General features: G+C 37.1%; 2 protein-coding genes across 9 annotated transcripts; one reads left to right on the top strand and one right to left on the bottom strand.

The window, feature by feature from the left end:
• The first annotated feature begins 777 nt into the window (after positions 1 to 777).
• Positions 778 to 27,502, top strand: LOC125917632 (CREB/ATF bZIP transcription factor). Of its 8 annotated transcripts, none has more exons than XM_049623780.1 (6): positions 778 to 2,126; positions 2,336 to 2,413; positions 2,659 to 3,569; positions 5,353 to 8,863; positions 18,474 to 18,556; positions 26,508 to 27,502. In XM_049623780.1, exons 1-2 carry the CDS (start codon positions 1,051 to 1,053, stop codon positions 2,349 to 2,351), a joined length of 1,092 nt encoding a protein of 363 aa, XP_049479737.1. In that variant the 5' UTR covers positions 778 to 1,050; the 3' UTR covers positions 2,352 to 2,413; positions 2,659 to 3,569; positions 5,353 to 8,863; positions 18,474 to 18,556; positions 26,508 to 27,502. The 8 variants fall into 8 exon arrangements, with proteins under 8 accessions (XP_049479737.1, XP_049479738.1, XP_049479734.1 ...); XM_049623781.1 differs by having other exon boundaries at positions 3,501 to 3,569; positions 26,508 to 27,500; XM_049623777.1 differs by having other exon boundaries at positions 4,206 to 8,863; positions 26,508 to 27,495.
• LOC125917634 (transmembrane protein 126A) lies at positions 10,069 to 19,207 on the bottom strand. Its single transcript, XM_049623783.1, has 5 exons — positions 18,634 to 19,207; positions 16,249 to 16,347; positions 12,726 to 12,919; positions 10,834 to 10,948; positions 10,069 to 10,347 (listed from the first exon to the last, which is right to left on the bottom strand). The coding sequence occupies exons 2-5, from the start codon at positions 16,338 to 16,340 to the stop codon at positions 10,155 to 10,157; spliced, it is 594 nt and encodes a 197-aa protein (XP_049479740.1). The 5' UTR covers positions 16,341 to 16,347; positions 18,634 to 19,207; the 3' UTR covers positions 10,069 to 10,154.
• Positions 27,503 to 27,729: the final 227 nt, after the last annotated feature.

The raw sequence follows: 27,729 nt of genomic DNA, 5'->3' as shown, positions 1-27,729 counted from the left end.
ATTCAGGAAAAACCAGAAAAGTATTGTCTTTGAAAACTGGTAACAACAGTCCTTTTTAGGAAAAACATCTGTCAGTTTCATGAACAACTACCAGATAAAACAAAGAGGAAAAAAGTCACACACACGATTCATTCTATTTAACACAACCAGCAATACAACCATCGCTCAAACCATGAGGTAGCGACAGTACAAAAAGACTGGCGCGCATATGCACACCCACACATGCTCACAATACGCCAACTACAGAATACACACAGAAAATGCGTTTACAATCTTATTACAGACAAGGAAAAGACCTTTTTTTGTTGTTTAGAAAAGGCATAGAAATGGCCTAGACGTTTTAATAAAATTATAATTAAAACTTGGAAATTAAATTATATATGAATGACTTATTTACTTTTTTCCCCTAGCACTCTGTGTTTGAATGAAATGATCTTGTATTACAACAGAAGGGGAAAGGATTCAAGCGGTGTTTTATCACCAGTCTTAAAATTCCATGGACATGCAGGGTAACTTTAAGATTTTTCGTAAATTTGGTATTTAAAAGATCATTTCTGAGAGAGTCGTTTCACTGGAAGTGGAAGCTAGAATATGCAGGGTTGAGAAGTGAGGGCGGAGAGAGTAGACCACTTCTTGATAAACTCGGGGTTTGTTATTTTTGCCGCTGTTACTATGACATCACTGGAAAGCTGAAATTACCCCCACTCCGGACCTTACTGAACTCTCGCGATACTAGAGCTCAGTGGAGCGCGAAACGCCGTGGGAGGGGCTGGGGTAAGATCAACCGACTTCCGGCCAGGCCGTTGTCTGGGTGGCGCGGTCGAGTCATCGTTGGGCCTCGCCGCTTCGATCTCCTATCCCTTCCCCCCCACCCCCCGCCCCAGCGCGGGGGGTCGACCAGTCAAGTGGCGCGGGAGGCGTCTCGGATCTTCCCCTTCATTTCGCTGTGGCCAGCTCCCTGGCTCCCCGCGCTGGGGGTCTGGGGTCCTTGGGGGCCCGCGAGGCCCGGTCTGAGGGGCCGGGGCCTACGTGGGCCCGCCGCTGGGCCCCATGAGGCATAGCCTGACCAAACTGCTGGCGGCCTCAGGCAGCGACTCCCCAACCCGCAGCGAGAGTCCGGCGCCGGCCGCGACCTGCTTGCTGCCCCCGGACCTGACCCGGGCGGCGGCGGCTGCAGCGGCGGCGGCGGAGGAGGAAGAGACGGCGGCGGCCGGATCTCCCGGCCGCAAGCAGCCGCGCGGCGACGAGGGCGAGTTGGAGGCCGGGAGGGGGGGCCGCGGCGGCGTGGCCGTGCGCGCGCCCTCGCCCGAGGAGATGGAGGAGGAGGCGATCGCCAGCGTCCCCGGGGAGGAGACGGAGGACATGGACTTTCTGTCCGGGCTGGAACTGGCAGATCTTTTGGACCCCCGGCAACCGGACTGGCACCTGGAGCCCGGACTCAGCTCGCCCGGGCCTCTCTCGTCGTCCGGCGGAGGCTCGGATAGCGGCGGCCTGTGGAGAGGGGACGACGACGACGAGGCCGCGGCTGCCGAGATGCAGCGCTTTTCTGACCTGCTGCAGAGGCTCTTAAACGGCATCGGAGGCTGCAGCAGCGGCAGTGACAGTGGCAGCGGCGAAAAGAGGCGGAGAAAGTCCCCAGGAGGAGGCGCGGGCAGCAGCGGCAACGACAACAACCAGGCGGCGACAAAGAGTCCCCGGAAGGCGGCGGCGGCTGCTGCCCGTCTCAATCGGCTGAAGAAGAAGGAGTACGTGATGGGGCTGGAAAGTCGAGTCCGGGGTCTGGCAGCCGAGAACCAGGAGCTGCGGGCCGAGAATCGGGAGCTGGGCAAGCGCGTGCAGGCACTGCAGGAGGAGAGTCGATACCTACGGGCCGTCTTAGCCAACGAGACCGGACTGGCTCGCTTGCTGAGCCGGCTGAGCGGCGTGGGACTGCGGCTGACCACCTCGCTCTTCAGAGACTCGCCCGCCGGTGACCATGACTACGCTCTGCCCGTGGGAAAGCAACAGCAGGACCTACTGGAAGAGGACGACTCGGCGGGAGGAGTGTGTCTTCATGTGGACAAGGATAAGGTGTCGGTGGAGTTCTGCTCGGCGTGCGCCCGGAAGGCGTCGTCTTCTCTTAAAATGTAGGGTCAAGTAATCTGCTCTTTATCCGCGTTTACCCCTTTCAACTCCCTTACACCATGTAAAACACCTTAGTGGGACATCTTCACTGGACACATTTCAGAGGAGGAAAACAGTAATATTGAATCTTTAAGTGTTTAGCTAAAAGCATGAATGTGACACTGTAACCAACTCCTAATGATAACATGTGACTATTAAATCTCTCTGACAGTTTCTTTTTTAGGTGATTTCCTTCCTGCCAGGCTCCGTTGTAGGGGTTACAGAACAGTCGTTCCCGCCTCACAACCTGGTAAGGATCCATCTCTTCACGTAACGCTCATGCTCTGCTGCTTAGTCTACTTTAATGGGCAACATCTCAATATGTGTGTGTGTGGAGGTTTTTTTTTTTTCTTTTTTCTTTTTTCTTTTTTGGAAGGTGGGAGGGGAAATCTAATTTGGGCCCTGTCCACCCTGGAAACAGACTTGTGCTGGTCAATAATGTATTTAAGATGCTTCTTCTGGTTGAAATAGCTGTTAATGTGTCCCCTTGTTCAGACTTGCGTGTACCTAGCTCTTCTGTCCCCAGTGTGGACATGGCCTTGGATGACATCGGTTCCAACTGTACACTGAAAGCTGCTAATAGAGATACAGTTTGGAGACAGTGAAACAGGTGAAGTTGAATGGAAGTTCCGAGTTGTACAAGGTGCAAATTGGAATTCCAATGTTAGAGCAACTTTTTAGAGGCTGACAATAAGTATTTGGGGCTTGCACAAATGTGATAGTTATTTTGCTGGAGATGACAGAAATGTCTTAAATATTTGGGAATGCCATTTAGTTTTCAGAAGGAGATGTAGAAATACAAAGTATTCAGAGTAAAAGATTTTAATATCTCACCATTAGAGAGGTTGGAAATTAACATGCATATCTGTGTTATTGAAGGAGGAGTAATAATGGTTAATGAAATGTTTCTTTGAGGACCAGCACAGTGATTACCTTATCACTGAGTATAAATAAATTGTTAAACATTTTTACTTTTGTTGTATTAAAATTTTAGGTTAAATTTATGTATGATTAGATATTGAAGGTTGTGAAATGTGAATGAAAACGTGTAAAGTGAGGCTTCACAAAGAATCTTACTCCTAATTTCAAAGGTTTTTGTCCTATTTAAAAATAATTTTTAAAGTTGAGTGGTTCTGGCTACTCAAGAACACGATTGACACTTTTTCCAAAGATGGGACATATTCTTCCCTTGAAGTACTGTATTATCCATTGTCTGATTGTATAGATTCAGTTACTGTGTCCTTCAGTGTAAGAGGCATTAAGAAATTCTTTGTGAAACATCACTGTTTGATAAAGTATATACATATTTAGCATCCTTGTTTTTCTTTGTGCTAAAGTGGATACAGCTGTTGGGGCAGAAGAGACGGGACCAGCTGCTGGCCACATTTCCTGCTTTATTTTAAAAGGTAGTATAAGAAATGAGGAAAAAGAGGTAATATCAGGGCTTCTGCTGTCTTTTATTTTAAAATGTTCATAATTAAAAAGTATTTTCCAGCAGTCCAAAGATGTAAGTTATCTTACACATAAAATGTTTTGTTGTTATTTGGTTATAAAAATGGAATCCTTGTTCTTGCACAACTGTAAATGTTTTGTTGCTAGATAACACAATTTGAGACCTAACTTGGTCTCTGGTTTCCAGTGCATTACAGCATATTTTGTAAAATCATCTACTGCACTTGAGCATGAATGGGTAATAGCCAAACTCACAACCTGGAGTGATGAACCTGCTTATACCTAAGTGCAGGAGCAAGCCCCTCACAATGCAGCTGCATGGATTTTTAGTGCCTACTGAATTATATATATATATATATATATATATATACACACACACAAACCAAAAGTAGTTGGAAAAATTATTTGAAATGACTAATTTGTGCTATCTCTATGGAATATGTTAAATGTAGCTTTTTGAAACAGAAGCCTTGAATTGAAATTTAATTAATACTTGAACATTTTGTATATATTTCTTTGTATATAATTTTGTGCAGTACCAATGACAAAAATATGGTGTCATAATAAAACCAGGTTTGTTGATCTTTCAGTTATGGGCTCAAAGAATTTATTCATCTCTAACATGACATTGGAAAATAATGGATGAAAATAGGAAAAATGATTATTGTTAATGCTGACTTTGGGTCTTAAAAGGTTCTGGAAGCAGTAAGTGTGTTTTTCTAAAATACCATTCCCTTGGAATATTTTCTTCCTAATGTCATTGCTTGTCCTGCATTATTTGAAGTTTGGGGCTGGGGAGAAATAGTAGTCAGAGCTTTCTGAATTGGAATGCTTTGAAAATTCTAAGTGTAGATTTTTAGAATGTCATTTTATAAATGGCAGTTTTTGGAAATACTTGAGTAAGAACTTTTGAGAATGGAGATTAGTATCACCTATTTTTAAAGCTGCTTATTTAGGTTACTTACGTTTTAACTGTCTTTTCTTAGTTTCCATTTCATTCTCCTTTTTTTTTTTTTTCCCTAATTTTGGTGACTTAGTGATTTTGTCATTTTTTACATCAACTTCATGGTCTTGTTTTTACATGGTATTGCATGTATTTAGGACCTAACAGGGGCTTTAAATAAATTTGATCATATTTATGTGTAAGCACATTTTACTGTAAATGTTTGGGTTTCTGAATTTACAACAGATCTGTTTATTTCAGTATGTAGTAAACAATATCTTAAAGTGTCCGATTCACTACTTGTTAATTAAAAAAAGTTATGATTAATATGAAACTGTTGTCTTACTATTTTTAGAAAATTGTGTTCTGAATGATTAGTAGTTGGATAAAGGAGATTTCTGGAATATAATAAGGATTGTTTTGAAATTTTAAGGTTTAGCTCTATTTACTGTAGTGGTTGAAAACAACTTAGTATTTGGGAAACTTTTTTTTCCCTAATTGCCTCTATGGCAAAATGATACAGAATTAAAGAGGTAGTTTTTTTTTAATATTTGCCTTCTGATGGTGACAGGAATTCATACATTAATTGAACTAACACATCATATTGACCTCCTATTTCTGTCATATTGACTTACTGTTTCTGCACTTTCTTGACCAGTCCTAACTAAAAAGTCCACATTTGTTAAAATGTCGTCACACCTCTGATATAATCCGACAAAAAGTGTTCAAAATATTTTAAATATTTGTGCATTTTGTAATCACTAAATTAATCTCTCTCTCTTCTCTTTAAACAGCTTAGCAGTGTCTGCAAAAACGAATCTTTTCCTACAACCTGTTAACTGACTGGACTGATGGTAACAAAGTAATTGTGGGAGCCATGTCGGTCAAAAATTTGGCATCTGCTGAAAAAAATGAATGCCATATTCAAGTTCCCAAATTACTTCTGTACTGATTTCACTTTCCAGATTTCACTTTCCAGAAATGGAGATATGAAAAGATTCTCTGGAATCCTTGAAAGACTTAATAGAAATACATGAGACTAAGTTAATTTTGGAACAAAATCATACCCTTTTGTCTTTCATGGGAGTGATCAGTTCTTGCATACCTTTTAAAAATTGTAACCATTGGAGAAGAGAATTATAGTATTTCATCAAGGAATAATAGAGTCTTTACACAATCAAGAGCACATTCTGTAGAATTACATTTAGTGGAGTAGAATTACATAAACAGGCCATCAGGGATCACAAAGCATATCATGAGTTTGTATTTATTTCCTGGAAATTGAGAGCTAATCTGAAGTATAGGCTGACCTTGCTGAGTAGAATATAAAAGTTAATGTAAAGTCTTTAACTATAAAGAGTAGTCTTTTTAAATAGATGCATTGATTTGTCTTGTGTATCTGAAAAAATTATGATTAAATATGTGAGTAGTTAATTACAATTCAGGGTAATAGGATGTTTGGATTCTGAGGTTTTGGCTTCTTGAGTTTTCTCTGAGTACTTGACACTTTCTTGAATATTTTGAGGTTTCTAACGAATGGTATCGTAGTTTCTACTGTTATATATTAAAATTTCTCTAGTGTAACGTAAGGGCTTTAGTAATCTGGATGATGGGAGTGTTTTTTTTTTTTTTTATGCGGAATGTGATTGTTTTACTTAATTGAAACATTTTTCCAGTTTATTACAAGTGTGAAAAAACACTCAAAACTCTGGATTGTTTTATTTCATTTCATTGGATTATGTTAATACGTTATTTAGCTCAGTCTGGTCTAGACTGAGTCATTTTATCTTACTGACTCATTGGGAAGTGTGTAGATAAGAGAGGTGGGAGGGGTAGGAGAAAGCCAGAATGAGTTATCATAACTATACAGTTTAGTTATTGTATGATATTATACAGAATTTATTAAACCCACTGTTGCTTGTAATCTAAGTATATTCAGTGCCTGTGTTGCCAGGCAACATTGAGCATGTGTAGTGGCTTATACTCAACTGATGGATATTCCTACAGTTCCAACAGTATAACTGGTTGTATTTCTACAACCAAAGATTTGGCATTAACACTAGTTGGTGATGATTAATTACTCCTTTGATAGAACAGAGTGGATAACTCACTGATAATGAGTAATTACCTTTAAAAATACATGATTACCTAGTTCAGCATTTTGAAGTTCTAGTTTAAGGTCTCACTAATTTAGTCAGAGTTTTAAGTTAAATAATCTGATGATTCTTAAAAGTTGAGTAGGTACTGGAATACTTTTAAGTGTTTACTTTTTCCCCCAGACTCTTATTAATACAAAGTGTTGAGACCCTCCCAAATGTTTATATTTCTGTATTTTACTGTGTACTTTTTTCTTCAGAAACCAGGTAGTTAACCCTCTAAGCTAGGGATCAGAAAGGGGAGGGTCTTCCATTAGAAACTTGTAGAATGTTTTGTGTGGCCGGCATAGTATTTTTCATATATTTGAACTTGAATACCTCAATCCTCTGTCTGGCAGTCACTCGTTGTCTTACAATACCAGATAGCTCTCAGCTCTGATCTGTTTGTAGTAAAATGGTCATTTACTTTCAGTTTTGAAATGTAGAAAAATTAAACGAGGTGATTTAAATTTTATTCAGAAAGTCACCATCTTTAGGAATATAAATCATGCAGTATCAGGGAAAAATTGATTTTTAAAAAAATATATAGGTTGGTTAATAGAATGTTGTTGCTCATGAACTTGCCTTTTTCATTACTTTGGTTACTGATAATAGTGTTTTTATTCCTTTTTTACCTTCCTCAATTTGTACATTCAAGATTTCTTAATTAGAGCCATTTCCCCCAATTTTTAAAAAGAAACCAGTTTACAATCGACTTTAATAATTTTTATAGTTTTGTTGACCCCAGATTATTTTTTGCTGAAAATTATTTTGCTTAATTTTCAATCTGATTTAAAAATGTAGTCACTAATGGTATTTTGAAAAATTGCGTCGTTGGGATAATATGCAGTTTGATTTTTATTGGTGGCCCAACTTTTCTTTACACTGTGCCTCCAAATGCTATATCTTTGGACACCCACTGCAGTCAGTTTCCTAGACCGTCTGGCTTTTAATGTGCTATGGTTTGGGGTTTACAATGTAATATGAGCCTTCTCTCTTTCATAAAGCCAGATAACTACACCAAGTAAGTTGTAAAAGACAGACTTAAATAGTTGGTTTACTATGACTGAACTGAACTATTAAAAGCTCTCTAAGGGTAGTGTTCTTAAGGTCTTAGCTACAAATGACTATTTCCCTAAATTGTAAGGAAGACCACAGCAAGTTTACATGTCATTTACCTGCCCCCATCCAAGTTTTGGTAAAGTAGATTTGTAGCAACAGATGTAAAATAACATTGTCTCTTGCTTATATTGTCCATTTTTACTAATTGGAAAGATGATCTAAAAATATATATGGTAGAGGACGGAGATGTTAGGAAGTAATTCTTTTTGGTTACAGACACCATTGTAAACTCTTGTATGGATTTATAGATGGTATTATGGTAGAAGTGTTTCAGCACAAGAAAACAATTTGTACTGAGATACCAGTTTAGTTGTCAGAGGCTTTTGAATTATCCAGGTTGATTGCGCCATTCTTTTTCTTTAAGGAGTCTAATTTAGTAATATGGATTTCTTATTTTTGAAGTCAGGAGTTTTAATTTTTGCTGTGATGAGTAGAACTCTCCTTTAAATAAAAATGACAGAATGTAAAGTATATAATTTTGGGTCAGAGAGCTTTAAATTTTTTTCTTAATGTTTATTCATTTTTTGAGGGAGAGACAGAGCATGAGTGGGGGAGGAGCAGAGAAAGAGGGAAACACAGAATCTGAAGCAGGTTCCAGGCTCTGAGCTGTCAGCACAGAGCCTGATGCGGGCTTCAAACCCATGAACCATGAGATTATGACCTAAGCTGAAGTTGGATGCCTAACGAACTGAGCCACCCAGGCACCCAAGGGTCAGAGAGCTTTAAGTAAAGCATATTCATTATAGAAAACTGAGAAAATACAGAAAGGAACCAAAAACAAAAAGAAAAATCACCACTAATTCTCTAACCCAGAGAATATTCATAGTAAAATATAGATTTCTTTTGCTTTGTAATTGGGATCGTTCTATATATAAATTTGTTAGGGAATACATTTTAAGGTACTTGTTGAACATCATCTTTCTGAAATATTTAAAATGAATTTTGAATTTTGTTAATTTTGTTTGAATTTAAAAATATTTAGCTGTACTGCTTTCTTCTTTGAGGAGACCCTGAAAGCCTATTTCACTCATGAGGCTGCATTTTCTAGGTAACAAGCTAAATTAAATTCTCCTTTCATGTAATTAAGTAGCATAAGATTATATAACAGATACATCACTACATTTGAAAGGAATAAATAAGATGTTTGTGAATATGTTGTAGGAGGACACTTTATTTGGTAAGATTGGCTTGTTTCATAAGGGAGTGTTAGTCTAGATCCACACCGTTCAGTACTGTAGCCATTACTCACATGTGGCTAAAAACTTTAATTAAAGGTAAAAATGCAGTTTTCCAGTTGCACTAGTTACATCTCAGCCACATAAGGATAGTAGCTAGTTACCATGGTGATTTAGATGCTTTCACTTAAGAAAATAAAGAAATGAGATGAAAAGTTTTAGGAAGAGGAATGTAATACGTCACTTAGAAAATTTAAATGATCTGTCTTAGGAAATGAGGAATATTAGATGAGGCTACTTCAGAAAACAAAACCGGGAGCAATAGGAAGAGTGTTCTATTTAAGTGCTACTATTTATGTCAGGTGGTGGGTTAGTCAACTTCCATATATTATATAATACCAATCTTGAGTGAGGTTACTGTTGAAGAAACTGAGGACCAGAGAGGTTAAGTTGCTCAATTTACACCACACAGCTAAAAAAAAAAAAAAAAAAAAAAGTCTGGGTATGTGACCCCAAAGGGTTATCCCATACTAGATGGAATCTTCAGAGGTAGGATTTGCCTTGATCTTCCAAGAACATAGATATCCAGAGATAATTAAGATGACTCTTTAAATAGTTAACTCTATCATTCTATCACTGTATTGGCAATATCAACATATCAGCTCCAGCTGAGCCCACCATCTTTAAGACTGTAAGAATTGATCCCTCTGTGAGGAAGGTCGTTAAATATGTTCTAAACTTCTATGGATTAATAATACCAATGGAAAGAGTGAATTGGGAAAACGGAAGTGTGAGTAACATTTGCTGTAGTGAACTGATCCTCATCCCTGCCTCCCATTTTCATTCCAGCTTGGATTCTTTATGAGGCCTTCAGTTAAAACTGCTGTAAGGCTATTTTTCCTGTATTATGGACCAAAATATGCTTAATGTAAAGGAGTGGAGCAAGTGAAGTGAAAGAGAACATTGGGCAAATTAAAGAAGTTACACTCTTGTTTAAAGGGATGGCCCTTAATGATATTCAGCCTTGTGTTGCCTTGTGTAGCCTTAATGTTATCGGTCCCAGAACCGTACCTTGTGATAAATTAACAAATGTATGTTTATTCATACACTAGACATTTATTCATACATTACAGTTTTATTTTTGTGTACAAAGTTGTTTAACAATCACTGAATTTCTAGGCCAGGTTCAGGTAACTGAAGAGCCTTTATAACTAATTTATATTGTCTAGATCCAAGGTATGCTGCAAACATGGTCTGGAGCAAAATGGGAAATAACATCTTTCTAAAGACAGGTTTAGAAATTCTAGTCCAGTAAGTTAAGATGTTTCCTTTTTCTGGTAGCAGGGCTGACTCATACCTATAAGAAAACATTGAGACATTCTCTAGAAAAGACAGTTGTATCAAATGGTACAGTATCTATTAATCCCAGAAGTCTTAAGATAAAACTAGTTTAGGTAAAGATTAAGGTAATTCGGTTATTCTCTTTGATGTCATTAGTCTTTAAAACTATACTTTTGGGTTTTTTGACCCTTTATCCACTTTGCCTCTGAAGGCTCATACAGCTTATATTGCTAGATATGAATTCATCAGAAAATAACTGCAATATTTGGCTTATAGCTAGCCATTTTGTGATGGAATTTTTCTTTAATGAGCTCTCATGCTTGGCAGAGTAATGTTTGCAGCTTTGTAGCTGGCATTCAATAAACAAATTAAGGTTACGAACCTATATACCCAAGAGGTATAGTGGCATCAATTTCTAGAACTGTTTTCAAATTCTTGAGAAGTAGTCATTTATATATTTTTGAAGTTTTTCAATGATTATGAGGAAAAAAAAGAATCCTACCTGGCTGCTAGGCCACCATTCACAGGTATAGCCAAGAAAACAGGGTACAGACCACCAAAAACAAGACCAACCAGTCCACCCCGTGTTAAGGTACAGGTTTCACAATTCAAATCACCTAGGAAAAAAATCAGTTCTAAAATGAAGGTCATGATAGTCAAGCAAACGTGATTTTAAAAATGCAAGCTTATCTTAAATGTGTCACAAAGAACTCAATTTTCAGGCAGCAAATACAAATCTACAAGGCATATTAGAAGGTATAATATGTATGGATAACCTAAAATGGCCATGAATAACGAAACCATCTTAGGAAAAATAATTTGTTTTGAACTTGAATATAATCTCAGTTTGCACTGCTTCTGCTTTCTGCACTTGTATTGGCAAACCTGAGGTAATCTGTCTTCAGGAAACTTGTAACTCATTTTTAAAAAATGATTTGTAGTTCATTTTCTGTTTTTATATTATATAGCTTGACTATTTTCATAAAATTCTTTATTCATTTCCAAATTAGTATAAGCTATTTTAAAAACAGAAAGCTAAATTAATAACTTAAGTTTTAGTCTGTTCGGTTCACTGGGTGGTAGGTTTCCCTAGATCTTAAAAATTCTTTCCACAGTGATCATGGGGATTCATGCAAAATATTCATCCAGTTTAAACCAATTTGGAACACTTAAGAGAATTTAAGTGGACTATCTTCCTTCCATCTGACCATCACCTGCAGTAATAATATTTTTATTTGAAATCAGTCAAAAAATTTTCATGATTAGCCATACAGGCATACCTTGTTTTATTGTGCTTCATTTTATCATGCTTTGCAGGTAATGCATTTTTTTTTTTTTTTAATTGAAGGTTTGTGGCAACTCTGTTTTGCGTAAGTCTGTAGGGACCATTTTCCCAGCAGCATTTGCCCACTTCATGTCTCTGTGTCATATTTTGGTAATTCTCATAACATTTCACACTTTTTCATTATTGTTACATTTGTTATGGTGAATGGTGATCTGTAACCAGTGATTACCACTCGTTCAAAGCTTAAATGACAGCAATATTTTTAAAGTACATGCATTGGTTTTTTTAGACATAATGCTATTGTACACTTTAAACAGACTATAGCATATTGTAAACATAACTTTTATATGCACTGGGAAACCAAAAAATTCTCTGGATTTTGCTAAAACATTCACTTTATTGCAGTAGTCTGGCTAACCTGCAATATCTCCAAGGTATGCTTATACTGAAAGCACTCAGCACATACGGTAAACAATCAAAAGGAAATGAAGTCTCCATATATTTGTAATTCTTGTATATATATTTAGTGCATTGGGAGATTTAATCTATAAAGGGTCTTATTCCCTTCAGTTTTTCCCCCCCTTTTTTCCTCTATACAATTTTTTTGAAAACTAAGGCAGCAGGGTGCCTAGGTGGCTCAGTCGGTTAAGCGTCTGACTTCGGATCAGGTCATGATCTCACGGTATGTGAGTTCGAGCCCCACGTCGGGCTCTGTGCTGACAGCTAAGAGCCTGGAGCCTGTTTCCGATTCTGTGTCTCCCTCTCTCTCTGACCCTCCCCCGTTCATGCTCTGTCTCTCTCTGTCTCAAAAATAAATAAACGTTAAAAAAGAAAACTAAGGAAGCATTTAAAAAAAATTACACATATTTCTTTAAGTATTGTGGGAAAGAACTTAGCTAAAGAAAACTATAACTGCTATGAGTGTGCATTTCACTTGCATAGAAGACTAACTTGTTATATGAACTGCCACTTTACACAGGCTAGCAAGTTTCAGTCTTATCCATGCACCGACTAAAATATATTAACCTGGTGTTAATATTTAAGGATTAATGTAAAGTGCAAATAATATATACCAAAGCAAACTCTGGTGATAGTGAAATCGAATTTACCTGTATTCAAAGGTAGATTTACAAAACCTTTGTAAGATGCATGCGCAGTCAAAAATGGGATCACTGCCATTGGTAAGCCAGCAGCTATACGAGCCTGTGTCACGTTTAAGATGCGTCGAAAAAGACTATTTGCTATTAGACCACAGAGAGCAGCGTTAAGTCCAATATAAACTGATCCATGTTCAAATAGATTCCTGAATGGTGAGAAAAAAAGAGTAACTTTTTTTGTGTGTGCTGTCCAACAATTCTGGTGTAAACACGACAGAATTATAGGAATAACAGGATACCACATTTATCCCTTAGAGCTCCGTAAAACAAAAACCTTTTAGAATAATGTTTTATATATAGATTTTTATTCTAAGGTCTTTTGAATTTGTTCAACAATTAAGGATAGAGTGATACATTTAGATCTTACTGAATGGACTTTGTGATTTTGCATGAGACAGTATAGAAATTTCCCACAACAATGTAACCGGGAAGAGCTTCTGAAGGGTCTTGTGAATGCCTCTTTGGGCTCCCACAATACCCAATACTTAACTCTAGCACAACAGATGATAAGGTGGATCTATCTTACAAATACTTCTATGTCAGGCTTCCCCACCAGTCTTCAAGTAAATAACTTGAAGATAATGGATACAAAGATATATTTGTCTTGTTTTCAGTAGCACCTGACACCTAAAAGGCATTCATTAAGGTGAAATTAATAGGTTTCCTTTCACTTTACCCGGAAGGATTAGAATCAGGATAGGGAGGTGGAGGAGTACTAATATTTAAGGGATATCCTATGTTAGGTACTTTACAACAACCCACTGAAATAAAGAAGAAATTGATGTTTTGAGCTAGTAAGTGGTAGAATTGGTTTTTAGCCAAGGTATGTATGAATTTTAAAATGCATGTTCTATGCTTTCTTTAGTTTTGGAAAAAATAATACCTAAACTTATTGCTGGATACTGAAAGTACTCCAAACTCTTTAGCCTACCACTTTTCTACCACCTGCCTTGCCATCTACAACACAGGCATCAAACTCTAAAAATTTCTCATCATTTATTTAGCCAGACGACCCACACAATGCCCCCTAATTTCTGTGGTTAACACTCATCTTAAAAAGCTTTTCTAGGAATTCCTAATTGAGCTTCCTACATTGTATAAGGCATTACTTTTCTTACCTGTCACTCTGCAATCATAATAGTGCTTGTCATTCAATCACTGAGTACCTATTACACGCAGCAGACTTGATGCTGGAGACAAAAAATTATCTTCTACCTTCAGTGTTTTCATAGTTTATTATTGGAGGATGAAAGACATGTGAGCATGAGATAAAACAAGTCTATTGAAATGGTAATGGAAGTATAAGCGAGAGGCAGTTTAGAAACTTAGGGTACACAAGATATATTTAAAAAGTGAGGAGAGCCTAGAGAACCTACCAAACAATAACAGAAAACCCATGAAAGTGAAAGACCTATGTATTTTTGTATTTTTGAATAGCAAAGTTTATGGCCTCCCAAATTTTAATTTCTTATGGTTTAGAGTCACATTTTTTAGTTAATAATTCAGTACAAAACAGTTACTATCTAGCAGCTCCTTTGCAAGTCAGTTTTCCAAGAAAGTGCCTATATTACTAGAAACTCATGACTGTTTAGCAAGACACAAAACAACTAGACAACATGAATGAAACACATGAAATAGAAGATCACAATTAAGTGGCAATGAAATATATGGTACATAAAATTATTTTGTAGATCAGAAAGTGAAGTTTTTGATATTAAAGTTTCATACACCTCAGGACTTTTCAAATACCTATTAAACATATCTAATGATAATGCAAGACCAGGTGAGGATTCAAACTTAAGAGAACAAGGATAAGAAAACAGGAACGGGAAAAATATGAAATAAGTTAAAGATAAGGAGACACTGTCATCTGCCCTGTTCAGGTGCCAATGCCTGAGAGCAATTTTTACTTCCAAATTAAAGCTTACTTACTATGCAGTTCCAGCTTACTTCCCCACTGTTTCTGCATTCTTATTTGGTGAAAGTCCCAGTGAGATAGCCTGCTCTTTTCAAAGCTGCCACCACCTATTATGTCAGTCTTTCTGGCTCTCTACCTTACTGAGCTGGAAACATGGACACAAGCCCTTTATTGCTTGAAAAGTTCTGTTACCTCCCTCAGGAAAACAACAAAAGGACGTACAGTGTGTGTGTGTGTGTGTGTGTGTGTGTGTGTGTGTGTGTGTGTGTGTGGTGGGGGAAGAGCTGTAGGATATACAGCTTATGAAATCTCACCAAGTTCTTATTGCTGCCCTTGGTCTATAGGTTCTCTCTTGTTGGGCTAAGTAGCAGCAAGACTGGAATTTACTCAAGAATGTATCTGGAATTTACTCCAAAATGTATTTCAAATCCACCTTTTTCATGTCCAATGACCCCACCCCTACCATCACCACCTACCAACATTACTATACCAGTTTTCTTACTGGTCTTAAATTTCTCTCCTACCTTAAATCTAGTTCCCCAAAGCAACTGGAACGTTCTTTAGAAATGTTAGCTGGATCACATCATTCCCTGCTTATAACTCTTCCTGTTCCTTCAATCTTATGCCCACTTCCCTGTTTTTCAGTAACACTGTTTCCTCAGGTATGATCAACATTTTGCCACCTTGTGGCCTAGGCATATGCCATCCCCTCTGCCTGAGATACTGTGTCTCTCTCCTCCCTAGGCTGGCTCCCCTTCATGCTTTTTGGTCTCATAATTTCTCTTTAAATGGAACCTATTCAGAGAGGTCTTCTTGCTATAGAAATGCACTATTCAGTGCTGTCTTCAGAGATACTCTGTTTCCTATATAGCCTTTTTCTATTTAATAATATAGATCTTTAAGCCATGATCTCATTTCTCTGGCATTTCTTGTCATGTGTGTCACATGGCACTCTCTTGGACTGTAAAACATAGTTCTAGAAATGAACTGACAAGACCATTTAATTTTTAAAAAAAAAATTTTTTTTTAACGTTTATTTATTTTTGAGACAGAGAGAGCATGAACAGGGGAGGGGCAGAGAGAGAGGGAGACACAGAATCTGAAACAGGCTCCAGGCTCTGAGCTGTCAGCACAGAGCCCGACTCGGGGCTTGAACTCACAGACCGTGAGATCATGACCTGAGCCGAAGTCGGACGCTTAACTGACTGAGCCACCCAGGCGCCCCCAAAGAAGACCATTTAAAAGCCATCTTAAAGGTCTATTATTTAGATGAGTCTATAAATGTTCACATCTGACTATACTCTCACCCAAATGGAAAAATTGCTGAGCACTATCATATAATTAGATATGTCCAAAGGCATGAATTCTAGCCTTAACTTCAAGCAAAATAGTTAACCTCTCCTGGTCTTGGGTTTTCTCAGTAAGGCAAGAAAATGAACTCAGTTTCCTTCTGACATTATATGTTTATATTCAAATCAAATAAATGTGAGATAATGAACGAATGATGAAAATCCACCTGGTAAAAGATATTTTTTAATTAAATTTAAATTAAATTACCTTTCTGCTTCTGGGAGGTGGTTAATTTTTCTGGTTATGATATTGAAAATTAAGTCTTCCTTGACAGTATCATCTGGTTCATGATTTTTCATCTTGAGCCTTAAAAAATTAAAATATTTCTCAATAATATGTATCTATAGAAAAACAACAAAAAGGCTTATAAAAAGCTTTATAAATACCATAAATATTTAATTAAAAAATTAGCTATAGCTTGAATTCATAATCTGAAAAATCAATGCATACACACCATACCAAAAAATATATTCTAAGTGAAATAGAATCAGAACACGAAAAGCAACCCATAAAGCTTCTAGGAAATACAGAATAGCTTTATAATCCTTAAAATATTTCTGAATTTGTAAACAGCACTAAACATAACACCTAAAACTAACATTAAGCCAATATTAACTGATTAAAATTAAGAACTTGGGTTGATCAATAGCTACTATAAAGATAAGCCAGTCTGGGAGAAAATGTCTGCAATATATAACTGACAGAGGAGCAGTTAGTACCCAGAATATGTAAAGAAGTTCATATATCAAGAAAAAGGCAAGCAACGCAATAGAAAAGTTGGCACAAGGTTTGAACAGGTACTTTCACAAAGAGGGAAGCAAACAGCCAATAGATATGAAAATATGTTTAAGCTCATTATAAAAAATTAAAACCACCATGAGATATCAGTCTGTACCTGGGTTGGCTAAATTAAAACCTCACAATTTCAATTACTGGCAAAAATGCTGGGTAACTGGAACTCTCATGTGCCACTGGTCAAAGTGTACACTGTACCCACTTTGGATACAACCACTTTAGAATAAAGAATTTGGTATTGTTTAGTAGGTAGAAGAAACATATAATCAATTTCACTTTCAGGTATACCCTAAAGTAGAAATCTGCACACTTTCTCTAAAGGGCCAGCTAGTAATGTAGAGTAGGGGGATGGTGAACTATGAGTATTAGCCTGAAGATTTAGCTCATTAAACAAGATTTCAAGGTAGCAGAGTTCAAAGCAAAAGTTCAGAAATAACAGCAAAATACAACACAGTTTTATGAAATTAGATTTTTGTTATACATTTGCTACGAGATTAATTTACAACACTGATTTATTGCTGGGTACCTGTTAGATATAAGACTTCATTTGGAACATGTTGAGTGAAATGAAACTTCATATCCCTAGATTTAAAATTAATAAGTACAATATAGACTTAGAAATTTACATCTAGTTTCCTGGACACAAACTTTTTGAGGGTCTTGGTTATAGTACCATGACAGACACCATCTCTGACCTACAGGAACTTTGAATAATTCTGTTTATGTGCTGGAGGCGCACGTGTGTTGTGTGGATAGATATATAAATTCAGTATATACAGAGAAATTTGGGGCGCCTGGCTGGCTCAGTCGGTTAAGCCACCGACTTCAGCTCGGGTCGTGATCTCGATGTTCCTGAGTTCAAGACCCCTCTGCGCTGACACCGCAGAGCCTGGAGCCTGTTTCAGATTCTGTCTCCCTCCCTCTCTGCCCCTCCCCCGCTCACGCTCTGTCTCTCCTTCTAAAATAGATATTATAAAAAAAATCTAAAAAATGTACTGAGAAAGTGTACGATGTATAGTTCTGAAGTAAATTGTTTCCTTAGAAAGTCCAGCCTGCTGCTGGACTAGTTTTCTATTTTATGCTCTGCATATTGACGAGGTTCCGAGTTCTGTGAACTAGCTTTTTCTAAGATGTGGCTATTAAAAGTCTTCCTTAATTCAAAAAAGTTCTGCCATAGCAGCCCGCAGTAGGCCTTTGTATCTGCGTTACTAACAATAAATCCAGGGGTGCCTGGCTGCTCAGTCCGAAGAGCATGCGACTCTTGATCTCTGGGGGTCCTCAGTTCAAAGAGCATGCGACTCTTTTGATTTCGGGGGTCGTGAGTTTGAGCCCCACTTTGGGTGTAAAGATTACTTTCAAAACATTTTTTAATACAATAAAAACAAAAACATAACGAATCCAAGTCCAAGACAATGTCACCTTTAAATCCTACAAACATTTTTAAAAGCTTTTGCCTTAGCTATCTCACATCCCTCAGGATAGCTCTTAGATAGGCAAAGGGCCAAGTGGGGCCTCTGAAAATTAAGTTAGGCCAGGGTCACCCTGGCTATTAGCAGTAAAGCCAGGATTAAATTCAGACGCAGACTTTTTTTTTTTTTTCTATTAGCTTAATTTAAATATAAGGTCTTTTCTTCTAGGATGTAAAGTGAAGAGACGATAGGCGTCGTCTCCCCTCCTCCCTCTTCCGACCCAGTCAGTGGATCTCATTCCCGCGCTGCAGGTGAGCGGCACATCACCGCGCTGTACCTCTCTTGGTACCCGAGCATTTACTGCACCCTTTCCCCAGAATGCCATTACCTTATGCTCTGGTCACAACCCTCCTCGGCACGCTGGGGTTCACGCCAACCTTTGCTCAACTAGCCTGAACGCAGCCATCTTTGGCTGACACGTGACTCGGGTCAGGCAGGCGCCGGGTCGCGGGCGCTGATTGGGCTTCCAGCACGGAGGTTGTGTGCAGTAGTAACTTCCTGCTGGGGGAGTTCAGCCGAGGGAAGTGGTGGGCCGCTGAGTGAGGAGTGGGTTTTCGGCGAGCGCGGAGGGTACTTGTTAACAACCTATCCTCCGCCTTCCAGGACAGAGTATGTGGAAATTGTGCAATTTCGGTATCAGAGTGACCGTAATGCTTCTCCTTTCACTGAAAACCTACCTTGCACACATTACTTCAGTTCCTGGCCAATAGAGCCAACCTCATGTGTTGAGATAGGGTATATAGAAAACTGCACAGCCCTTGGCATGCTATAGGTACTGTTAAAAGAAGCTGAGATTTCTTGGCTCCATCGGTTTTTTATTCTCCCTTGAATCTTAAGTTCCCGTGCTACGTTGTGATCTGGTTAAATGTTCCACCACAGTCTGAGCACCTCAAGAGCAAGCGAGAGTTTTGTTTTTTGTTTTTTGTTTTTTTTTCTGAGGATCTCTGGTGCCCTGCTGAGGACTGCTTATAAAAAAAAAGGGTTGGGTGAGTTATGGTGAAAGAAAAACTAGAGAGTGAGAGAGCTAGTGGCTTCGTAAGTCAGAACAATTGAGAACCAAAGTCTTGGACCAAGCCTCTGAAGACCTCTCAGTTCTCATCTCCATTGGTTCTTTTTTCATCTATAAAACAGGAGGGGAAATAATACTCTCCTTGATTATTTTGTAAAGTTGTGAGGATCCTATAAAAGTGCTTGTCAAGGTTGCTTTGGAAATCACTGAGCTTTATCAAGGAGAAAGAGGTATTCAAAATAAAGAGGGAAAATTTCATTGACGAGGTGAGCAGGAGAAGAGCGCCCAAAACTCCTGTGGCTGGGAGGAATTTATCCAATGTCAAATCGTCGCTGGTCAATAAACCAGAAAATTAAAACAGGTCCTCAGATTCCAAGCCAAAAAGCCAGTATACTCCCCACCTGGAAAGTTTCCTAGGTAAAAGGCAGAGACAGTTTGAGAAAACCAGCTTAAGGTGCTAACCGTAACGTCTGTTCGCACGCGTGAGTGCGTGCGCAAGTGACTACTTTGTCTCCATTCTATACTCATTCAAATTTAATTTTTAACGGTTTTAAGCTAATTTTAAAATCTATAAATATTCGTGCTGTACAGTATCTGCAGCATGCCATTCTGAAGTAATAAAAGCAATTTAGTAATTGAGATTTTATTTAAAAAATCAGTTCTTCAACAAGAAACGTCCATTTCATCTAAATTCTCAAATTATTAGCTTAAATTGTTTACTATATTTTCTTATTAGCCTTTAAGTCTGTAGAATGGGTAGTGAGATCACATTTCTCTTGATATCTGTCATTTGTGTCTTCTCTTTTTTTGAGTGTCTGGTCAATCTGGCTAATGGTTGGTTTGATCTTCTCAAGTAACCGGATTGTTTTTTCTTTTTTAAATTTCATTGTGGTTTTTTTTTTTTGGGGGGGGGTTGTTTTTTTGTCTTCAATTTGATTGTTTTGTACTTTGATCTATATTATTTATTTTCTTCTTCCTACCTGGGATTTAGTTGCTCCTCTATTTATAATTTCTTTTTTTTTTTAAATTTATTTATTTTGAGGAGCAGGGGAGGGACAGAGGGACAGAGAATCCCAAGCAGGCTCACACCAGCAGCACAGAACCTGTAATGGGGCTCCAACCCACTAACATGATATCATGACCTGAGCTGAAATCAAGAATCAGGGGCTTATCTCCAAATTCTTTAGGAAGGAGCTGAGGTCATTTGAAGTGAGATCTTTCCCCCACCCCCAACATATGTGTTTAGTGCTATGAATTTCCCTCCAAGTACTGCTTTAACTGTATCCTACATATTTTGGAATGTTTATCATTTCAATTTGGTTCAAAACACTTTCTTTTTTTAATTTTTTTAAATGTTTATTTATTTTTGAGAGAGAGACAGAGAGATAGAGTGTGAGTGGGGAGGGGAAGACAGAGAAGGAGACACCGAATCTGAAGCAGGCTCCAGGCTCTGAGCATCAGCACAGAGCCCGATGTGGGGCTCGAACTCAAGAACTGAACCATGAGATCATGACCTGAGCCAAAGTTGGATGCTTAAACGACTGAGTCAGCCAGGAGCCCCTGGTTCAAAACACTTTCTAATTTCTCTTTGCTTTTTTTCTTTGATCCATGAGTTATTTAGAAGTATGTTTATTAGTTTTCTAATAGTTCCAATTTTCCATGTACCTTTCTGTTAATATTTCTAATTCAATTCCATTGTGGTCACAGAATATACTTTGTATGATTTGGATCCTTTAAAATTTATTGATATTTATAGCCCAGATTCTGGTCCATGTTGATAAATGTTCCATGTTTGATTGAAAATAATGTATATGCTGCTGTTGTTGTGCCAAGTGTTCTAAAACATCAGTTATCACAAATTGGTTGATAGCATTGTTTAAGACTTTTTATCCTTTCTGAATTGCTACCAACTTGTTCTATCAATTACTGAGAGGTTAATGAAATCTCCAACTATTATGGAAATTTTCCTATTGTTCCTTTCAATTCTATCAGTTCTTGCTTCATGTGTTTTGAAGTTCCACATTATATGAATAAATATTTAGGATAAATTGATCCCTGTATAACTATGAAATGATCTTCTTAATACTTGGTAATATCGTTTGCTTTGTAATTCACTTTGTTTAATATTAATATAGGTACTACAGTAACTTTTTAAAATTAGTATAAATATGACATAGCTTTCCCCATCTTTTTGCTTTTTAACCTACTTGTGTCTTTGTACTTAATGCAGGCTTTATAGGCAGGAGATAATTGGATTTTTAAAATCTAAATTGACAATTTCTGACTTTTAATGAAGGGGGTGGTTAGGCCATTTGTATTTAATATGATTTTTATATCCCAGGGTTTAAAATATATCACCTTGAAATCTGTTTTCTATTTCTTCCATCTGTTCTATATCCCCCTTTTCTTTCTGCTTTTGTTTGTTTGTTTTGACTAATTGAATATTTTTTATTACATTTTATTCATTTAGTGGCCTATTACCTACAGTTCTTTTTAAAAATTGCAATGATTGCTTTAGCATGTATAGTACTGTATACACCTGTTTTAGTTTCCTCAGGCTACTATAAGAAAGTACCAGAAACTGGGCAGCTTACAACAACAAATTTATTTGCTCACTGTTTTGGAGGCTAGAAGTCTGAAATCAATGTATTGGCAGGGTTGGTTCCTACTGGAGGTGTTGAAGGACAATTTGTTCCATGCTTCTCTCCTAGCTTCTGGTGTTTGCTGGCAAACCTTGATGTCTCTGGTCAATGCATTGCTCCAATTTCTTCTGTATTCACATGGCATCTATCCCTGTGTCTTTGTGCCTTCACAGGGTCTTTTCCTCTCTGTGTGTGCCTATGTACCCAAATTTCTCTAGTCTAATGAAAATGCTTGTCATTCATTAAGGGCCCACCCTAATCCAATATACCTCATCTTAACTTGATTACATCTGCAAAGACCCTGTTTCCAAATAAGGACGCATTCACAGGTACTGAGGATTAGAACTTGCAAATATATTTTGGAGGGACACAATTAAACCTGCAACATCTTTGACTTATCACAACCTATCTTCAAGTAATATTATACCATTTTATGTATGATAAAAGAATGTTACAACAGTATACTTTTCTTTATTTCCTCTTGGTCTTTTTGTTATTATCATACATTTACTTCTAAGTATGTTATAAACAACACAATACATGGTTATTTTTTGTTTATTTCAATGGTCATTTTTCTTTGAAAGCATTTTTTTAAATGTTTATTTGTTTTTGAGAGAGAGAGAGCGAGCACACACATAAGCTGGGGAGGGGTGGCACACAAGCCAGGGGTGGGTGGTGCAGAGAGGGAGACACAGAATCCAAAGCAGGTTTCAGGCTCTGAACTGTCAGCATAGAGCCCAATGCGGGGCTCGAACTCACAAGCCATGAGATCATGACCTGAACTGAAGTTGAAGGCTCAACGGTCTGAGCCACCCAGGTTTCCCTGAAAACACTTTTAAAACTAAGAAAATTTACCTTTATCCACATATTTTCCATCTGTAGTACTCTTCATTCTTTTTATTTATTTTTATTTATTTATTTTATTTTATTTTTATTCATTTATTTAGCCTTTTAATTTTATTTTTTATTATAAAATATGTAAATGTTTGAAGACAAAAATTAGGAATTACTATTGGTAATTAGTTGCACATATAGTAATAATTAATTGGAAGCAAAATATTACATTTCAAAGTATGATATTCAAATTATGATAAGCCTATCCTTATCAAAACTGTTAGTTTATTTTTTTTAAATTTTTATTTAGATTCCAGTTAACATGTAGTGTAATATTGGATTCAGGAGTAGAATTTAGTGATTCATCACTTACATATAACACCCAATGCTCAACACAACAAGAGCCCTCCTTAATACCCCTTCATTCTTTTTATAGATATTCCATTTGGTATCATTTTCTTTCTACTGTCATTTCTTAGAATGCAAATCTTCTGGTAGTGAATTCTCTCACATTTTTCCAACTCTAAAAAGTATTTAACCTTAGTTTTAAAATTGTGGTAAAAAACACATAACATCAAATTTACCATGTTAACCATTTAAAAATGTTTGGTTCAGTAATGTTAAGTATATTCAGTGTTATGCAACAGATCTCTATATTTTTTCTTTTTTTTTAAGATTTTTTAATGGTTTTATTTTATTTTTGAGAGAGAGAGACAGAGTGTGAGTGGGGGAGAGGAAGAGAGAGAGGGAGACACAGAATGTAAAGCAGGCTCCAGGCTCTGAGCTGTCAGCACAGAGCCTGATGCAAGGCTCGAACCCACGAACTGTGAGACCATGACCTGAGCTGAAGTCAGATGCTTAACTGACGGAGCCACCCAGGAGCCCCTATAATTTTTTCTCTATTGAAACTCTATACCCACTTAATACTAATTACTCCTCTCCACTCCTCTCAGCCTTTGGTAAACACCTTTCTACTTTCTGTTTCTTTGGGTTTAGCTACTTTAGATACTTCATATGAATGGAATCATACTTTATTTGTTCTTTTGTGACTGGCTTATTTTATTTAGTAAATTTCCATCCATTTTGCAGCATGTTACAGGATTTACTGCTTTTTAAAGAATGCATAATATTATGGAGCACCTGGGTGGCTGAGTTTGAGCCCTGCATCTGATGAACTGAAGCCCCCCACCTTGGGTGTGCCCCACTTCTCTCTCTCTCTCTCTCTCTCTCTCTCTTTCTCTGCCCCTTGTGGGGTTCTCTTTCTCCCCATCTCTCTCTGCCCCTCACTCACTTGCTCCCTCTCTCTCTCAAAAAAATGAAAAACAATGAATAATATTCCAAGTATGTATATGTAGGTACCACATTTTCTTTATCCATTTATTCAATCATGAACATTGGATTGTTTCATCACTTGGCTATTGTGAGTAATGCTACAAAGAATATGGGTGTGCAAATATCATTTCAAGCCTCTGCTTTGAATGCTATTGTATACACACCCAGAAGTGAGATTATTGGATCATGTGGTATTTCTATTTTTATTTTTTTGAGGAATTGCCATACTGTTTTCCATGATGGCTGCACCATCTTACACTCCTACCAGCATGGCACAAATGTTCCAACTTTTCCATTTCCTTGTCAGCACTTATTTTTTGTTCTTTTGATAGTGGCCATCCTGATGAGTGTGAGAGGGTATCTCATAGTGGTTTTACTTTGCATGCCCCTGATGATTTGTGATGTTGAGCATCTTTTTGTGTGCTTATTGGCCATTTGTGTATATTCTTTAGGAAAATGTCTGTTGAAGTCATTTGTCATATATTAATTGGATTTATTTTGTTTTGCACAGGCTTTTTTTGTTTCCTGTGCTTTTGATGTCACACCCAAGAAATTATTGCCAAATCCAATGTACTGAAGTTCATTTTTCTATGTTTACTTCTAGGAGTTGTGTAGTTTTTGGTCTTTAATCACATTTTAGTCTTTAATCCATTTTGAGTTAGTTTTGGATATGGAGTGTGGAAAAGATCCAACTGTATGTATGTATGTATGTATGTATGTATGTATGTGGATATCCAGTTTTCCAAACCCCATTTATTTGAGGAGACCATCCTTTTCCCATTATATAGTTTTGACAGCCTTGTCAATAATCATTTGCCCATATATGCAAAGATTTATTTCTGGAATATCTATTGTGTTCCATTGGTTGATATATCTATCTTTATGACAGCACATCGTCTTACTTACTGTTGCTTTGTACTATGTTTTGACATAAGAAGTGTGAGGCCTCCAACTTTGTTCTCCTTTTTCAAGAATGTTTTGGCTAGTCAGGATACCTTGATATTCCATATGAATTTTAAGATATTTTTTTCTATTTCTGAAAAAAAAAATGCCATTGATATTTTGATAGGGATTGCATTGACTCTGTAGATCAATTTGGGTCATATGGATATTTGAACCATACTGAGTCTTCCAATCCAGAAGCACAGGATGTCTTTCCATGTATTTTGTCTTCTTTAATATTTGTAGCAATGTTTTGTAGTTTTGAGTCCATGAGTCTTTCACCTCCCTGAATAAATGTATTCTTAAGTATTTTATCCTTTTCAATGGTATATTAATTGGGTTTATTTTCTTAATTTCTTTCTTGGATTGAGCATTGTTATTGTTATTGACAACTAATTTTTGTGTGTTGCTTTTGTATCCTGCAAATTTGTTGAAATAGTTTTTAGTTGTAATAGTTTTTTTTTTTTTCTGGGATTTTTAGGTTTTTCTACATATAAGAGTATGTCATTTGAGAACAGAGATAATTTTACTTTTTTCCCCAATTTCTTATCTAATTACTTTTGCTAGAACTTCAAGTACTACACTGAATAGTGTTGTCAAGAGTGGACATATTTGCTTTGTTCTTCATCTTAGTGAAGGAGCTTTCAGTCTTCTACCATTGAGTATATTAGCTATGAGCTTTCCATATGTGGCTTTTATTACATTGGGGTAGTTTCCTTCTATTCTAATTTGTTGAGTAACTTTTATCATAAGAGATATTTAATTTTTCTGTATTGAGATGATCATGTGGTTTTGTCCTTGATTTTGTTAATGAGATATATTACATTGATTGGTATTTTTATATTGAACCATCCTTGTTTTCCAAGTATAATTTCCACTTGGTCATTGTATATGAACTTTTTGATGTTCTTTTGAATTTAGTTTGCCAATATTTTGTTTAGGATCTTTTCATCAATATGAACCAAGAATATTGTTCTATAACTTTCTCGGATCTTTAACTTTTTTTGTTTTAATATCAAGATAATGCTGTAATACTGGCTTCATAGAATGACTTTGCAGGTATTCCCTTCTCTTAAACTCATAGGCAGAGTTTGATGAGGACTGGTATTGATTCTTTAAATGTTTGGTACAATTCTTCAGTGAAGCCATTTGCTCATAAACTTTTCTTTGTTGGGAGCTTTTTAATCACAGCTTCAGTCTCCTTACTAGTTATAGGTCTGTTCAGATTTTTTATTTCTTCATGATTCAATCTTGATGGGTTAGATGTTCCTAGGAATTTGTCCATTTCATCTAGGTTATCCAATTTGTTGGCATATAATTATTGATTGTAGAGACTATTGATAGTAGTCTCTTATGATCCTTGTTAATTTGGGGTCATAAGTTGTAAAATCCCTGCTTTCATTTCTATTTTAGCTCTTTGAGTCTTCTTTCTTCTTTTTTAAGTTAATCTAGCACCATCATCAACTAGACTTGGAAGAGAACCTCAGGAAATTCTTTGAGGGCAAGAAATACAAGTCCCTGGATCTGTGGTCCAAGAAGACACATACCATGTGCTGTGACTTAACCGGCACCGGGAGAACCTGAAGACCAAGTAGCAGCAGCAGCAGCAGCAGCAGCAGCAGGAGTGCTACAGAAGGTCAAGGCCTGAGCATCGGCATCAATAAAACAAAAAAATTGGGAAAAAATATGACTATCATATAATCTGATCATTTCACTTCTGGGTATTTATCTGAAGGAAACAAAAACACTATCTCCAAAAGATATATGCACTCCCAGGTTTATTGCAGTACTTGATAATAGCCAAGATATAGACTCAACCTATATGTTTATTGATGGATGAATGGATAAAGAAAATGTGATATACATCCACACAATTGAATAGTATTCAGCCATAAAAAGAAGGAAATCTTGCCATTTGTGGCAACATGGATGGACTTTGAGGTCCATTATACTAAATGAAATAAATCAGACAAAGAAAGACAAATACCATTGATCTCAGTTACATGTGGCATTTAAAACAAACAAACAAACAACAACAACAACAACAACAAAACCAACTCATAAATACAGATTAACAGATTGGTGGTTGCCAGAGGTGGGGGATAAAGGATGCGTGAAATGGTGAAGGTGGTCAAAAGGTACAAACTTTCAGTTATAAATAAGTAAGTCCTGGGGGTGTAATGTACAGCATAGTGACCACAGTGAATAACACTGTATTGTAATTTTGAAATTTGCTGAGACAGTAAATCTTGAAAGTTCTCATCACAAGAAAAAGATATTTGTAATTATGTGTGGTGATGAATGTTAATTAGGCTTATTGTGATAGTTTTGAAATATACACATATATTGAATCATTATGTTGTACACCTGAAACTAATATGTTAATTATATCTCAATAAAAAAGAAACCAAAATATAAATTCTTTAAAAAACAAAACTTCATAATTTATAAAAAGAAACTAAACAGACTTTTTTATGTGTGAAGAAGAAAAAAATGAAGGGAGTTGTATAATGGTCATCTGTTGTGGACTTATTAATTTGCCTGTGTGACTACCTATAGAGAGGATGCAGAGTCAAAGGACAGATAGGGTTTTCAGTTTGACACGCTCAGCAAGAACGTGCAGGAGAACATGTAGGAGGGCCAATAGTGGTCTGCCTCTCCTGAC

This window comes from Panthera uncia, unplaced genomic scaffold, assembly GCF_023721935.1.
Source record: "Panthera uncia isolate 11264 unplaced genomic scaffold, Puncia_PCG_1.0 HiC_scaffold_212, whole genome shotgun sequence".
Lineage (NCBI taxonomy): Eukaryota > Metazoa > Chordata > Mammalia > Carnivora > Felidae > Panthera > Panthera uncia.
The sequence above is the reverse complement of the archived record's forward strand: the minus strand, read 5'-3'. Positions and strand labels throughout refer to the sequence as shown.

Coding starts and splice junctions, on each gene's coding strand:
- LOC125917634 (XM_049623783.1), bottom strand. CDS start 16,340: ATGAAAAATCATGAACCAGATGATACTGTCAAGGAAGACTTAATTTTC. Junction 12,920..16,248: donor CACCTCCCAGAAGCAGAAAG/GTAATTTAATTT, acceptor CTCACCATTCAG/GAATCTATTTGAACATGGAT. Junction 10,348..10,833: donor AATGGTGGCCTAGCAGCCAG/GTAGGATTCTTT, acceptor GTTTTCTTATAG/GTATGAGTCAGCCCTGCTAC.
- LOC125917632 (XM_049623780.1), top strand. CDS start 1,051: ATGAGGCATAGCCTGACCAAACTGCTGGCGGCCTCAGGCAGCGACTCC.